Genomic DNA, 17420 nt, shown 5'->3' on the forward strand with positions numbered 1-17420 from the left:
TATTCCAAAAACAGTCTTCCACTGTCTGAGATCCTGCCACTGAGATATAAGCCTCTGCACCCCTCCCCAGTATTTATGAGAGCATTATAGAGAAAGGAATTTATTCCTTTGAAAGACTTAATCATATAATTTTCCCGCTAATGAGATAAGGTGCACTAAGAAAATGAGAGTTTTGATTTGAGATATGAGAGAAGAGAAACATAAAGTGTATGTAGTTTTAGAGCCTGATAGCCTTTTGGAAAGGAATTAGGGATATGCTTGAGGAGGTTTGGGGTGTTGGGTTTTGACATGCTAGGGGAGGTACTGGGTTATGTGGACATGAAGGAATGGGAAGTTGCCAATCATGAACTCTGAAATTTTATTTCAGAAGTTCTCTGTTAGGCTGATTTTGAGTTCAGGAGAAGAAGGATAACCCTCCTCCTACCCCCTATACATAATACACAGTAGGACTTAGAATTCAAATAGCACTTTTATTTGCTCGCATTGTAAATGAAGGGATCTTCTGTGGTCCCCCCCTTTGGAAGCCTTTACTTTTAAGGGAGGAAAATAGGTTCCTTATCCAAAATAATCAACTAGGTATGTATCTGCTCTGTTTGGAAATAATCCTTGGAATAATTTTTCATTCATTAAACAAAATGTTAAATACTTGAAGGAAAACAAAATAAATGGAGGGTTTTTTAAAAAACAGATTTGTGTTCATTGTTTGCCTATTGAGATTTGATATGAAATAGGACCTATAAACTATCCAAAGATAAATTTTTCTCAGCTGGGGGAGAATGGAACCAGATAGCATGGCACCATAGTTTGTGTGTGTGTAGAGGGGTTCTTCTGTTCAGAGAGGTTATTGTGTTATTGCCTAGACTGAATGGCATAATATATGCACTTTCTTATATGTGTTTTACAGACTTTGTCTCCTTGTAGTTTACTAGTAAACAGCTAGCGCACAGGGTCACTTTTTGTAGGGCACTGTCCTAAGGTCTTTTGCATACACTAAGTCATTTATTTGCTCCTCCTAGTACAATAAGCCTAGCCCGATGACTTTACCTTTTTAGCACATTTGTCTCATCAAGATTTTCAAATTTAACCACATTTCTCTTAGATTACCAAGCTTAAAACAACTTTAGTTTTAAAACTTTCTAGGAAAGAAATGGGCAAAATGTCAATTGATTTATCTTAGCTAATTTTCCCTGTAACTTAATATAATAGCCTGAATTCCCAAGATGATAAAAATTAAAAAAATTAGATATTGCTATATATAAGATTAAATTTCAGGGCTCCTAGTTTGACTTTTTAATCTGCCAGGGGAGCTATTAAGTATATTTAGTGTTTAGGTAAATGAATTTACACATTCTTATTCGCTCAGATGATTTTTAAAAATTATTGAACCTAGTCCAGTACCAGAAAATGTGAATAACATGAATGGTAATACCTTTGCTTCAAGAAATCTCCTCCCACCCCCCTTTTATTAGTGTAGTAATCTCTGATTTGAAAACAGTGTTTGGGTGCTGTTTTTGAGTGTGTTATTCTAATGCTAAAGTATTTATTGGCCTTCAGCCTTAAGGGATTCATTATTAGGAAATACTGTTTTGGAAATATTATGTATTTACTGCCTAGTTTGGGATTTCTAACTGTTGCATGGAGAGGCCAGACATTCTCAGCCATGATATGAGTTGGTGACAGTGTTCTCAAATACCACATTTTGCAGGGGTTCAGTGAATAAAGTTAAATATTAACTTTTGAACTGAGAATACTAGACGCTCTTTAAAAATTGCTCCGCTTTATTTATGTTTGCATTTAGGCATAGAGGCAAAGAACTGAGTCCCTTGATATTCAGGCTGCTTCTGATATGAAGGATTTTGCAGAGTTTTGCAGCCTACACAGTTTTATGGGAAGTTCCAAAAAATACTATACCTATTTCAAGTGTACCTGTATAGTCTTACGAAGTATGTACTTTCGTCCTTAGGCTGCATATCTTATGATACTTCAACATATCGCACATTTGAAGATATTTTCGCTGATTTGTCATTATATGTTTCTGCTTAATGATTAATGATTAAACCAGTAAACCATCAGTTAAACCAGTTGTGAAACATTAGTAAAGACTTAATATTTTGCACTGGAATGAATGCCAGTTTCATAAATTTGAACAAAAATTTCAGGAATTCTTTATGGATTTGTCTTTGTATTTATCAGTAAAATTTTAGTTTGTTCTTATATCCTTTTCCCAAAGCAAATGATATAATTAGAACATGAATATTTCTCCTCAAGCCAAGTCTATTAATAGTACCTGCAGTGGTGTCTAATAGATATTTATTGAAAGATTGAGTTGGAGCAGGTGATAAGAATAAGTATATATTTGCAAGTCTCTGGATTTCCATAGTTGTAACAGAAGAAAAAAATAATATTACGTTAGAAATATGTATTCAACTGCTAAAATTGAATATAATTTTTTTCTATTGAAATTTAACATATATTCAATAAATATTAATAATTTGACTTCATGATTCTCCTGTCATGCCCTTCCTTATAAGGGTGCAAAATGCTGATTATTTAGAAGCAAGTAAGAGACTCAGCATTTACCAGACTTGAAATTTAAGTTATTACCCTTCTTTTGATCAGTCCATTTTTATCTTATCAGGTAACTATTGATTTTAAAGTTTTAAATGAAGCTGAAAACCATCAGTAAATTCCCCTGTCAAAAAAAAAAAAACAAAAAAAAAACTGCACATGGCTTGAAGTGTATTTCAAGTATATACAATGCTTAACTCTGCCAGGACAACCCCCTTTTCTTTCTTTTGGTAGCTTGCCCCTCCCCCTGCAAAAGTAGCTTCTTTGGTCTGAGCAACAAGCAAAAGACTAGAACAATAAACAGATAGAAGGCGGTAGTGCCTGAGTATTAGTAGCCTAGTTACAGATTGCACTGCGTCAGACTGCTCCACACCCAGAAGGCGTCAGGTGACTGCAGTTGTGCAGCAGAGGAGACTGCAGACTTCGGTTGAGGAAACATATTTCATGTCTCAGGGGGTAGATTTTTGCAGTTACAGCTTTTCTGTTGGTATGCATAATTGATAATTGCATCTGGAGGGCAGATCGTGACAAGAGATGGACGGTCAGAAGAAAAATTGGAAGGACAAGGGTATATCTGCTTTTTAACCTTTATTCAGTTTTTTTTATGTAACCAACAATATATTTCTATGAATAAGCTTTGCCATTTAGATATATTTTGGATTGCAAATGAAGCCTGTGGAAGGTTTAAGAGTAAAGAGTTAAAAGAGCTATTTCAAATGTTTTTGCATTTGGTTATGTATGAGAAAATGTCATGCTGTTCTGTTTCACTGGCATTTGATTTAGTCTCTGCATTCCGATCTTTGATTAGGTTCTATTCTTTAATATTGCACATTGTAAACTGTTTAGTTTTAACATATTTCATTTGTTGGTCACTTTGGTGTGATGAATCTACATTTCCATCTTTGTATTTCATAATGACATATTTTCTGTGACTATTTTTTTAAAAAGCTGACTCTCGGAGTGGTTGAAATTCTATCCAAAGGTCTGTAGGTAGCAAGATCTTGCATTTACAATAAGCTCGTTTTCTTCTTTGGAAATCTTATTATTAAATCTTTGAAGTTACTACCAGTGGCCTTTTAATTAGATTATAATTTTGTATATCTTAAAATGGTTAAAATGTATACAGGTAGTTTTAAATGTGTGTCTATATTTAAGTCACTAACCCTTGTCCTTGTAATAACCAATCAGTGATCTTGATCCCTTTTCCTCCCCCTTGAAAGCCCAGATCCTTTCAAGTCTCAGTGGATCGGGATTGTGTAAGAATTTAAGCGCATAAGTGTAATGAATATTTAAAAAATATTTTATTATGTCAGTGGTTAAATGTGCCATTTTAAGAAAAAGGGAAGGTAGTAGACTGTATACCTGGCGTTACAATAAATTGTCTTAAAAATTATTAGAGCTATTTTTAAGTAGTCCAACTAGACATTCCACACAAGCAGTTTTTTTTTTTTTTTTGGCCATGTTCAAGTTTTATAATTTAAAACATTATTTATTTCTATAGCAGAATTTTAGCAGGGTTGGTGATAATGTTTCTAAAAGCAATCTGTGGAGCTAATTACAGTAACCTTGACAGTATTCTTTTAAAAATTTGTTCAATAAAGTATTGTGGGGAAAACATGAGCTTAATCTTGTTCATATTGAGACATTGGAAAGCTTTTATAGTTACAATTTAAAGAACAGAAAATAATACATCTTTGGATTTTTATCTCTATGGTTTTTTATGTGTGAATTTAACGAAGAGAAGGATTTTTATTTCTTCATCTTTCTGACCATTAGCATTACAAAGTGAAAGGTGAATTGCTACACTAGTTTTTGATTAGTAAAAATGATAGTAGTGCTAACAATACAGGGAATATAGGCTTTAAAAAATAGGCGAAAAGTCACATCTGGGCCTATTCTGCAACTTTTTAGGCTCTGTATTTGTAATTTGAATCTTAGTCCATTTAATAACATCTTAAATTCTTTATGTACTCAACTAATTTAAGGATATTTTGAGACTGGAGAAATTAAGATCCAGTATAGTGCATATTATACCAAAGATTTATTTTGATTATTTTTAGATACTAAATATAAAATCAAATTTACTCTTAAATATCTCTGGGGAGGCTCACTTTGTAAGTGAAGTGGCTTGGTTTTTTTTTTTTTTTTTTTTTTTAATGCTTGTCTTTGGCTTTTTTTGCTTGGAAAGACTCTTTCTGATTCATTGGTTAAGGTTTATTTTAGTATTCTCTTTATTAGCAGCTAATTTTAATGTTGTAGATTATAGATTACAGCATAAATGGAAATCAGTGAGAAGCTGAAGCTGCCATGGAATGAGTTTTTTCTCGTTTTATGAAAAGTGTAACAATAGAGGAAAGTATCTAATCTAAGCTCTCTAGGTATATTAAAAAACAAAACAAAAAAACTTAAGGCCATTTTTTTTTTCCCTGCTGCTTTCTTTACCACCCCTCTACCCTCTAAGTGCCATGGTAGAAACACATTCAGTCATCTGATGATGGTAGCATATGAAGGTATAAAAGAAGTGAGAGATACTCTGATTTCAGTGTTTTTTAAACATTGGGTTGTTTTTGGCCGAATGGCTAGTATTTAAAGCATTTATCTTTCAGGCTAAGACCAACATTAATAATTGATATTCTTTTACATATTTTTCTTCTTGAATTTCCTGTTGTTGTTAGCAGGATATTAAAAACAAATTAAATCTATGTCATACTTGATTTTTTGGGTTATATGGGAAGCATTGATTAAGACAGGTCAAAAGATTTTTGAAGCACTTAAAATAGAAAGGAATGATAGGTTTAGGCATTTGGGTCGGGGGAGAATGATGTAACCACTAAACAAGGTATTTTTGAGACAGTGAATACAGCTTTTTGGGTAGAAAAGAATCTTTATAGGATAGTAGTTGAAAGATAAGTTGATATGATCTAAGAGTATAGAAGATTTGCAAGATCTAGGTTAGGTTTCATCAAACTTCTTTGAAGATGAGACTCACCTAGTGCTTTTTAAAAATATGGATTGCTGTGATCCTCTTCAGATCTACCAAATCAGAATTTACAGGGGAAGAATGTGGCACTGTATTCAGCACCCTGTTGTAATTCATGTTATAATCAGGCAAATTTAAGTGTTTAAGTTTCTTTTTTCTAGTTTAATTTGATTTTGGTCTGAGTAAGAGACTTACCCTTTTTGGTCTTCAGTTTCCTCTTTTGCGTGATTTCTGAAGCTCCCGTTTTGATGTTTTCTGGTTTTTAAAAAGATACCCTGAACCAGATTGCAGAAGTCATTGGGTTTTGGATTTTATTATAAAGGAAATAAAGAGCCTTTGGAAATAGGCTCTTCCTTTAAAGTACGGAGTGATAAAATGATAGGAGATTTAAAAGACTGTTTTAGGGTGTTGTGTAAGATAAATTGCAGAGGCACTTAGAAGGAGAATAGGATGGCCGTATTTGTGCCCAGGTTTAAAAGCAAATAGTGCCTGAACTTGGCCTGAAAAGGAAATGACAGATTTGAGAATTTAAGAGAGGAGTACTTGACATTTGACATAGATTTGTGGGGCTAGGGTGAGGGAGGGACTCAAAGGACAACATGAAATTTCAGTCAGAGTGAAACCTTGGCAATGCTAGTACTTTATTATTAGTCGAAATAGAGCTAAGGTAGGTAGTAATGATGCCAAGTTCTGTTTTGGAACCTTCAAATTTGAAGTGATAGAATGTCTCTGAAGCTCATAGAAACGGCAGGTTTAATGATGAATGAAAAATGGGGAATTGAATGCAAGGTGAGACATGAATACTGCAAGGATATTTCATAGAGAATGGAATTTAAGGACAGAGAGCCTAAAACCTACATTGTAGGGACATGCAGGAACAGGAAGTTATAGTCAGAGCAGGGAAAGAAGGATAGTGCTGGTTCCCTATTTTCAAAAAGGGAAGAGTGGTCAAATACTACAGAGAAGTAGTTAAATATGAAGACTGAGAAATGATTGTGGACCCTGTTGAAGATTAAGAATATGTGCAACACTGCCCACATTTTTAAAAAGGAGATTTTAATTTAATGATAAAATAAAATAAATAAATATTTATTTTTTGGCCACACTCACAGAATGCAGAAGTTCCCAGACTAGGGTTTGAATTCAAGCCATATCAGTGACAATGCTGAATCCTTAATTGCTAGGCCACCAGGGACCTCTAGCACTGCCCATTATTATTAATGCTTTTGGGATTTGTCAGTTAACATGCTATAGTTGACCTTTGAGAAAAGTCTGTAGGTTGGGGACAGAAATGTTTCTAGCATTTAAATTCAGTTTGAGTATATGGTGAGGCAGACTGGCTTTGTACCACTTCTGGACATACTTCATGAAGAAGTTCTTGTAGGGCTCCTTGACCTCTACCTTTGCTAAGCCACTTGTAGTTTCTTTCAAAGCTTAAGGTTACATGGGTACAGGTGCATACTCACACTACCATTCAGGAAGAGAGAAGCAGAGGTCTTGCTGCTTGAAGTAATTGCCTTACTTAATCCCTGTGAATGCCTCCCAAAACCCAACCAACCAAACAAACCAAAAAACCAAAAAAAAAAAACACCCCAAAAAATTCCAGAGAAGGGACCTGGGGCATTAGTCAATTGCAAGACCCATTGATTGGAGGAAGATCCTGTGTTTCAGTTCTAAACTTAGTTGAAATCCAATGTTTAGTCATTCATTAGGTATTTCTTCTAGATTTTGGTTTAGTAGCTCAAAACTTTGTGTATGTGTGTCTGTGTGTGTGTGTGGTAGAAAATTGTGAAGGTCTATGGAAGAATAAAACTCATTTCACAGAGTGGTTTTGGTGTACATTTCTAATGGTGTGTGTATGTGTTGCAAGGGGGTACATGTGGTACATTTTGTTCTGTAATCTTTTTTTTCCCACTAAATGGGGAAGTACTTTCACTTAAAAAATACTCTACATTGTTTTAATGGGTATAATAGTCTAAATACATACTGCTAATCCCATGTAGTTAAGTATTCAAGCTATTCCTAAAGTTTTTGCAAGTATGAACAATGCTAAAATGAATATAATTGAATGTAAATTATTGTTTTTATTCATGATTATTTCCAAATTGCAGAATTATAGTATTTAGGTTGTTGGTTCATGTTGCAAAACTTCCCTCCAGAAAGATACAAATTATTTTGAGCAATGTATTAGGAAAATCTGTCCTGAGACCTTGGCCAAGATTATATACAACATACGCATTTCTGATGGTTTTAACTCTTTGTGAGATAGCTATTTTGTCAATTTTAAGTAAATTATTTGATGAGAACCACATTTAATTTGAAAGAGTAAATTTGCAATTGTTTTGTCCTATATATGGTTTAAAGTCTTGATGGATAGTAATGGGAGCAATGGAAACATCCTCTCTTTTCTTCATTTACCCACATCTGGATATTCCTAAGGATATTCCTAAGGAACTTCTGTTTTTTCTGCTAAATCTTATGTGTCAAGCCAAATTAATCTTATTAAAGTATGGCTCTAAGTATACCACTTAAGGGCTTTTTCTTTACTTTTCAAATTAAGTTCCTAGTATCTATCCTGGACTTTGAGAAGGCATTCTGTGGTCTAGTTCTAGCCTTGATAATCCTATCATTACTTTGTCTTCAGCCACATTGAAGGACTTTTTCGCTCAACATGCCTGTTCTTTGCATTTGCTTGTGTTTTTCTGTCTAAATTCCTTCTTCCCATTTCATTTTAGTCAAGTCATCAAAGGCCCAGTCTTTCCTGAAGTATTACAGGTGGACATAATCCAGTGTTCCTCAGAACTCCCATCTCCTGCTTTTATTTTATGGCTTATATTACTTTATATTTATTATATATTATATATAATATGTACATATTGAAGGCAGAAACAGTGGTGGCTTCATCACTGTGTCTTCTCATTGACTCTGCACAGCTTCTCAACAAAGTAAGAGAATAGGAACTTTGATGTTCAGCCAGGTTTTCTCCTTAGCTTTATATACATCCATTCTTGGAAATTTTTAAAAATTGTTTTTTCAAACGGGGTAAATAAAAGGGATTCCCTGCCTTACCCCTTCTTAAAGGAGCAATTAAGTAATTTAAGCTACTTTTGTAAATCCAGATTTTTAGGTTATACCTTCATATAAGATATCTTAATATTTATTTTTGTTTTACAGGTAAGGAAACCAAGAAAACTAGAGATTAAATTATTCTAGTGGCATAGGGACTTTGTCTTTATTCTACAATTTATGTTTATACTTGACCAGTTGAAGACTGAAAATTATAAAAGCTGAAATAATCCATGTTTTGATGTTTTATTCATTTGTAGTCGAACTGTGACATCTTTTTGTATGTTTCTCACTCTGCACTGAAAGAGGCAGTAAGTAGTCTCTCACACTAGCTATGAAAGAAGGTGAGTTTGGTTAAAGTTCAGTATAGTCACATGGTTTTTATAACAAGCCTAGTGAGGGCTCTGTGGGCCAAGAAAGAATTTCTCTGTGACTTTAGGGATTGGATTACATGCTTTTGAATGTAGGAAAAATATTGAAGCAGTGAATAGAAATCTTCTTTTGTCTCCAGGTATCCTCTAGGTTCCGTTCCTTTTTTATTAACATGTTTCCATTTCTTGCTAGAATTTAGGCTCAAGGATGCTTATAATTTAGCTAGTTCTTCTCTTTGCGTCTTTGGAGCAATATTCTGAGACCAAATTCTGTTTCTGTTTTATCATGGGTAGTGTTTCCTTATGTTATGGGTGTGTGTTTGTCAGTATGTAATGTATAAATATATCTATTTAAATCTGCTTTACTGCTTTCAAATTTTTAAATCCAGTCATCTTTTACAGATTTGTGTAAGGTATTGATAGACGCTAAAATACTCTTGTCTCTCTTCAGTGCTATATCACCCCTATCTTATATTTATTCTATGTAGTGTTTTCTTAAGGAGCTCAAAGCAACTTAAAGATTAAGAAATTATTAAATATTAATGATACTCCCCAAGTTTATTGTTAATAAAGCTGGGAATGGAGAGAGATTTAGGAATTATTATTCTCAGATTACAGATTTGCAAAAATTCTGATTTTCCATAAGATTTTCCGTAAGGATAGCTGTTGTAAATGTATAGTTGTTATATACACCCATTTGTGTATTTTTTTTCCACTTAAGTAATCTAAAAATTAAGAGATTATTCTGCTCAGTGAAGTGAATACTTTACTATTAGTCATTTATTCATTGAGTGTTTATATGGAGTGTGTGCCACAGGTGCATAAGGTTATAGAAGTATATAAATAGTTTACTGAAGTTCATTCCCTTTTTTTGAACTAGTAATTTGCTCTGACTTTTCCCCTCATTCCAGGTTATTAATAAGAGTTACAGAACAATATGTTTTCCATGTATTTTTTATTCATAGTAGAAAATAGCAATTTTGTATTTCTAAGGTTTGATGCCTATTGTATGGATGCCAACAAGAGGTGAAGTTGTAAGTAGAAAGTTAGAATTATCGTCTGCTGTATTTTTCGTCATCTTCTGATAAAGGTGGAAATGGAATGTGCAATTAAAGGAAGTAGTGAAAACCATATGAACTATATGTAAATTGGTGTGATAGTTTTGGAACCTCGGTATTCTCTATCTCCAAGAAGTTTGGATTTCCTTTGGAAAGCAACAACCACCATAGGTAGTTTTTACCTTGCTGCGATATACTGAGACTTTTTTTTAGCAGAAACAACCACTTAAAGAGAGCTCAGATTTCATAGCAAATAACAGAGTTAAGGCTTTATCTTGAAACATAAAACCAGCAATTATGAAAATAAGTTTTAGGAGTTGTTGTGGCTCAGTGCTAAGGAACCCAACTTGTATCCATGAGGATGCGGGTTCGAACTCTGGCCCTGCTCAGTGGGTTAAGGACCTGATATTGCTCTGAGTTGTGGTGCAGGTCACAGATGTGGCTTGGATCTGGCATTGCTGTGGCTGTGATGTAGGCCTGCAGCTGCACTTCCAATTCAGCCTCTAGCCTGGGAACTTTCATATGTCTGCTGCAGGTATGGTCGTAAAAAGAGCCCCCCTCCCCCCCAAAAAAACAAACAAACTTGAGTACTGATAAATACAAAATGTGGTATGATGGAAGGAATGAGACCTTCATGGTCAGACATGAATTTCAGTCTATAACCCTGCAAAGTTTATTTAATAATACTTCAAACCCTCACTTGCCTTATGTATAAGATGCTAATGATAAATACTTTATAGAATTGTGATTAGTGATAATGTATACAAAGTACTTGCACAGTTCCTTGCTCAGAATAGGGGGTTACTAAATTAGTATATAAAAGGGAAGTATAGAATTCATGCTAGTTTTTTTGTAAAATGTTTCTTCCTTAGGTGTTTGGTGGTTGAAATGGCCAATGCACTGTAAAGTTGTCAGAAGTAAAACAGGGAAGATTTAGTGATAAAAAAGACAAGGACCTGAAATTGTGTATCTTTCAAAAACTCTAGTTACAGGATAAGGGAGATGGTCAAGAGAGATGCTTGTTTGCCAGATACTTGGTTGAGATACTTTGTAGTAATACTAGGTATTCATCAACCTGAAATTTGCTAACTGAACCAAGTTAGCAATGCTTTCAGAGGAGGTAGAATTCACATTTTAAAAAGTCAGGGCTTAGTTAAGCATCGTATTTAATATTTGATTGCCTTGCTTGACTTTGTCTCTTGACACATTACCTTTATTTAGTGTGTTTAGTTCACCAAGAATTTTCATATGTGAAATCTTTCAGTTTCAACTAAATTGTTAGGTGTCTGTTATTTTCCTAATTTTACATGCGGGGAAACTAGGTTAAATAATCTAGTCAGAGTGAGAAGAGGAAGAAATAGGATTCGAGCTCCTCTGTCTTTGCTGTAAGAGTTAAGCTCCCACTCTGCACACATCTTTTTGTGGACCTTCACCTGCCATTTATTAGCCAAGTGAAGGCTTACTATGTGGAGGTACAGGCTTACTGTCTGGTAATAAATGATCAGCTGAATTCTAGCCACTTTTCCTGGCAAGTTCTGGGAAGAATTTGATTTAAGGAATTGTGATTTTCTAATAAATTCATAATTACTTATTAATACAAGGTTTATGGTTGTGAAAAATAACTAAAAGTTTAGTCTTATTCTAATATTTGTATGTTTATGCTTATTAACTTCCTTTCTAAATACGTTTCCCCTCTTTCTCATTCTTTACCTGACTTAACTAAAGAGAACTATTTGTTTTTGCTTAGGAGGTAGGTGTTTTCCTGGTAACCATTCTTTGTCCTCCCACCGCTTTTAGAACTACCCAGTTCAATGGTTTTTTTTCCCACTCACACAAAAGATTTAAAAACTGAAACCTGACTTCAGGCTATTCAAGGAAGAGTTTCATTAAGAATTTGATTGGAGGCAAAATGTAATTGGATAACCCTGCATGTAAGGCTGGCACTATTTTTAGCTATGACAGATAACAGTTGATGATTACCAAATGTAGGTAACTCTTCTTATTCTGCATTGAAAAGTCTCTCTTTCGAATAAAAGATCATAGTATATTAAATTATTTTAAATTAAAATGTTAGTTTGATAAGGATGCTGCTGTTCTCTACACTGCACAAAACACAATCAAAATAAAGATTTTTCACATTTTTATTTGAAAACAAAAGTGGGGAAGCACTGCAGAGAGTAAATCACTTTTTTCTAAGTGACAAAAATTTGTTTAAATTGATCAGCATTATTTTAGTAATCCATAAGCATGCTCCACTGTTATAAGAGGAAAAAGCACTGTTAGATTAATTTCAGATCCTTTTTATTTTTTTGGTCTTTTTAGGGCCCCATCTGAGACATATGGAAGTTTCCAGACTGGAGGTCGTATCTGAACTAAGCCTCCATGCCGCAGCCACAGGCACAGCCACGCCAGGTCTGAGCCATATCTGCGATCTATATTGCAGCTCATGGCAAAACCAGATCCTTAACCCACTGAGTGAGGCCAGGGATTGAACCAACCCACATCCTCTGGATACTAGTTGGGTTCTTAACCCATTGAGCCACAGCGAGAACTCCTAATTTCAGATCTTTAAGAGGATATTTCATGAACATTTTATGTGAGACTAAAGTTGAGGTCACAGTAGGTTACCTTATGTGAACAGCGCTTCATTCTGCCATATAGAAGAAGTCTTTAGGAACCATGAAGGGCTAAACTTCCCTTGTACAAATCTTTTATCTTAATTTTGGTTTTTCAAGAATAAAGAGGCCATTAAACTCCTCCTACATAAACAGAACTAATAAAGTGACTACAGAGGAATCCAAAATTAGCATTTTAGTGACCCTACAGTTCTTATTTAAAGATTTTAATTTGAAAACATTATCGTCTTTAATTAAAATATTTCTATTCCTAGGAATAATATGATCACTATTCAGACAGTGCAGCAAATATTAATGAAGCAAATAATGAAAGTATAGAAGATGAAAGGCGTTCATCAGTCCTTTGGGGTCTAGTAAGGAGAGACAGGCCTGCAAAGCAATATTTATTTACTATTTTATAAATTATCTGAAAACATTGCTATTATTTAATAAATGTAGATATCTAAGAATAGTTTAAATAAAACAAATATTAGGTCAAAAGCATAGAAACATTTTTGAGTAAATTAAATAGTATTAGTACATGCCTTAAACTGGCACAAATATGCATTTGTTCTAATCAGTAGTATTTATTGGAGGTTTAGTTGGTTCAGGTTTTATGCTTGGCTCTACAGACATGGTATATAGGTAGTAAGATAACATGCTTTCTTGTGGCACTTATGACCTAGCAGAGAAACAGATGTTAAAATGAGTAAATTTTTTTTTAGTTCTTAATTTTTTCTTAAGTGTTGATTTTTATATATTTATAGAATTATTTATATTTAATTTTATAATATTTTCATCATCCTCCTAAAAAATCTTACATCCGTCATCAGTCACTCCCCATCTCCCTTCCTCCTAGTCCTTGGCAACCACAAGGACAAATCTACTTTCTGTCTCTATAGAAGTGCCTATTCTCAACACTTCGTATAAACAGAACTATACAACCATGTAAGCTTTTGTGTCTGGCTTCTTTCACATAGTATAATGTTTTCAAGGCTCATCCAGGTAGCATGTATCCGTACTTATTCCTTTTTATGGTCCAGTAATAATTCCATTGTAAGGTTATTTTGTTTAACCATTCATCAGTTGATGGACATTTGGGTTATTATGAATAAAGCTAGTATGAACATTCATGTATAAATTTTTGTGTGGACACAGATTTTCCAGTGTTTTGGGTGGAAATTCCAAGGAGTGGAATTGCTAGGTCATACGGTAACTCTGTTTAACTTTTTGAGGAATTGCCAAACAATTTTTCCACTGTGGCTGAATTTTACAAACCCATCAGCAATATAAGAGGATTTCAATCTCCATCAGTTCTTGCCAACATTTGTATTGTCCATCTTTTTTATTTTAGCCATCCTAGTGGGTCTGAAGTGGTATCTGATTGTAGTTTTGTTTTGCATTTCTCTAATGACTAATGGTCATTAATGATACTGAGCATCTTTTCATTGCTTACTGGCTGTTGATATATATTCTTTGGAGACATTTATATTCAAATACTTCGCCTATTTTAAATTGATTTGTCTTTTTATTGTTGAGTTATAGGAGTTTTTTAATATAATCCGAATACGTGTTTCTTATGAGATGTTTAATTTGTAAATATTTTCTCTTATTCTGTGGTTGAATTTTAACTTTGATCGTGCCCTTTAAAGCACATTTTAAAAAAATTTTAATGAGATCTAATTTATCTGGGTTTTTTAAAAACTGCTTATGCTGCTGGTGTTATATTTAAGAAACCATTGCCTAATCCAAAGATATGAAGACTTTAACATGTTTTTTTTTTTTTTTCTAAGAGTTTTGTAGTTTAAACCCTTTAGGTCTTGGATCCATTTTGAGTTAATTTTTGTATATGGTGTAAGGTAAGGAAGGGTCCAACCTCATTCTTTTGCTGTTCGATACCCAGTTGTTGCAACACCATTTGTTAAAAAAACTTTCTTTCCTTCATTGAACTTTCTTGGCATCCTTGTCAAAATCAATTGATGTAAATATAAGGGCCTATTTCTGGACTCTTAATTTTATTCAGTTTTATTCAATCTATCCTTCCTTGTGCACCCACCAAACTGATTACTATAGCTTTTTAGGAAGTTTTAAAAAGAGAAGTGTGAGTTCTCCAACTTTGTTCTTTTTCAAAATTGTTTTGACTATTTTGGATCTCTTGCATTTGCATATGAATTCTCTAATTTACTTGTCAGTTTTTGCTAAAAGGCAGGTAGGATTTTGATAGAAATTGCTCTTTAGGTTAATTTGAGAAGTATTACCATTTTAATAATCCATTAATCCATAAACATGGGATGTCTTTCCATTTATTTGTCTTTAATTTCTTTCAACAGTACTTTGTGGTTTTCAGTTTCTAAGTGTTTCACTTTTTTTAAATTCTATTTGATGCTATTATAAATGAAATTATTTTTTAATCCATTTTCAGATTTTTCATTGCTAGTGTAGAAATAAAGTTGTTTTTTGTATATTGATCTTATATCCTACAACCTTTCTGTTCTCATGTATTATTAGTTCTAGTAGCTTTTCGGTGGATTCCTTAGGATTTTCCATATACAAGGTTGTATTATTTGCAGATAGGAAATAGTTTTCAGTTTCTTCCTTTGCAATCTGGATGTCTTTTATTTCTTTCTTGACTAATTCCCCTGTCTCATATCACCAGGACAGTGTTGACTAGAAGTTGAAAGAGGGGATATCCTAGTCTTATTTGTGGCCTTGGGAGGAAAGCTTTCAGTCTTTGACCCTCAAGTAGTGTTGGCTATAGGGTTTTTGTAATAACCTTTATCAGTTTGAATAGTTCCTTCTATTCCTGTTCCTAGTTTGTTGAGTGTTTTTATAATGAAAAGTTCTTGGGTTTTTGTCAGATGATTCTTCTTGTGATGATCATATGGGATTTTGTCCTTCATCCTTTTAATGTGGTATATTATACTGATTGGTTTTCATATGCTGAACCAACTTTGTATTCCTGGGATAAATGCCTCTTGGCCATGGTATATAGTCCTTTTTATGTGTTGCTAGATTCAGTTTGCTAGTACTTTGTTGAGGATTATTGTGTCTGTATTCATAAGGGATCTTGGTCTGTAGTTTTCTTGTGATGTCTCTAATTTTGGTATCAGGATTGAACAAATATCTAAATTAACTAATGAATATAAATTTCTTGATGGATATTGGAAGCAACAGTCTTTGAATATCTTTCTTAGAAAGTGTTTTAATAAAACTTTATGATTCCCTCCATTGAGAATCAACAGTGCTGGATAAACATAATCTTGTAAAGTTTTTTCATTAAAACCAATTTAAGGAATCGGTGAGAAACTAGAAATACTGGTGAATATCAGTTAAGATAGCAACTCTGTTTGCTAGAAACCAGTATTTTTTCATCCTTGTAGCTTCGCTAATAATCTCTTAAATTCCTCTACAAAAAAAGATTGAAGTCCTACACTTTGCACATTAACAGTGGTAACAGTGTAGATTGCCTCTCAGACCTTCTTATTCAATGATATGTTAATTTTGTCTTATGTGTGCCTATCAATACCTAGTTGTCCTGTCTGTCTTGGCTGTTCTTCCCCTTTTTCCCTCTCAGTGCTTTAAAGTGCCACCAGGGCATCCTTAGGGCTTATTTCCACTAGACACTCATGATAACTGCTTTGAGTAATTATATACAGCTACTTACACATTTTCACACACTATATGTGGGCTTGTTTGCAGACATGATTTATAGAGCTCTTCCATTTATTGAAAAGACCTCATTCCTAGGAACCATGTAGTAGGTGAGACAGAAGTAGTAGATTATGGTTTACTGTACTTTCATGCAGTAAGATTTATTTTAGGCTGTAATCATGGAATAATGCTGGACCATACGTGGCTGTTCCTGTATCATGACCTTTGGGAAATTGACTTGATTTAATCCCAGATACCAGAGTTTTAACTGTGAGCTGAGGCTACGTATTTACCAAGCTAGCAGACAAGGTATTCTCTTCCCATTAGGGAAGCCTACTGAGAAAACCCCACACACTTGTTATAAGATTCATTGGTGGTATCAAATAGGAATAAAGGTAAGTATATTGGTAATTCACACTTGCCATTAGGGATGATTTCAGATGGCATGAAGGGAATAAAGAAGCAAGTTCAACTCATCTATCACACTACCACTCAGACATAAAAACTCTGGCTACTGGGTTTCCTTTCAGACTTTATAGTTAGACATTTTTTAAAGTGGGATTTATACTATGTGAATCTTATAGTAACATTTTCCTTTATCATTATGGACATGTTTCTATGGTAATATAGATCTACATCACTGTCTTTAGTGGCTACATAATATTCTTTTGCAGAGTTATATTCTAATTTCACTTACTCAAATTCACATGACTTTTAAAAGATGCCTTCAACAACTTGATTAATTATAGCTTCCTACTATGGAAATATAGATCAAGAATATTGGAATAGGAGTTCCCATCATGGAGCAGCAGAAACAAATCCAGCTGGGAACCATGAGGTTGCGGGTTCGATCCCTGGCATTGCTCAGTGGGTAAAGGATCTGGTGTTTCCCTAAGCTGTGTTGTAGTAGGTTGCAGATGCAGCTCGGATCTGGTGTTGCTGTGGCTGTGGTGTAGACTGGCAGCTCTAGCTCCAATTAGACCCCTAGCCTAGGAACCTCCATATGCCACGTGTGCAGCCCTAAAAAGCAAAACAAAACAACAAAATCTCCCTTTTTGGATTTAATTGAAGGTGAATTATTTACATGAAAATTTATGTACTCCTTATTAAT

At 34.0% G+C, this 17420-nt stretch overlaps 1 protein-coding gene across 5 annotated transcripts in view; it reads left to right on the forward strand.

Moving 5' to 3' along the window:
• RTN4 (reticulon 4) overlaps positions 1 to 17420 on the forward strand; it is a 72121-nt gene that overhangs the window by 32905 nt on the left and 21796 nt on the right. Inside the window, 1 exon segment of one of the 5 annotated variants that reach the window (NM_001129963.2) lies at positions 2902 to 3136. Coding sequence (NP_001123435.1) covers positions 3103 to 3136 — 34 coding nt within the window. The 5' untranslated portion in view covers positions 2902 to 3102. 5 annotated transcript variants of the gene reach the window in all.

Source organism: Sus scrofa, chromosome 3 (genome assembly GCF_054392235.1).
Source record: "Sus scrofa isolate SSC_HxYL_T2T_F1_AM1 chromosome 3, Sscrofa_HxYL_maternal_Yorkshire_Landrace_v2.0, whole genome shotgun sequence".
Classification (NCBI taxonomy): Eukaryota; Metazoa; Chordata; class Mammalia; order Artiodactyla; family Suidae; genus Sus; species Sus scrofa.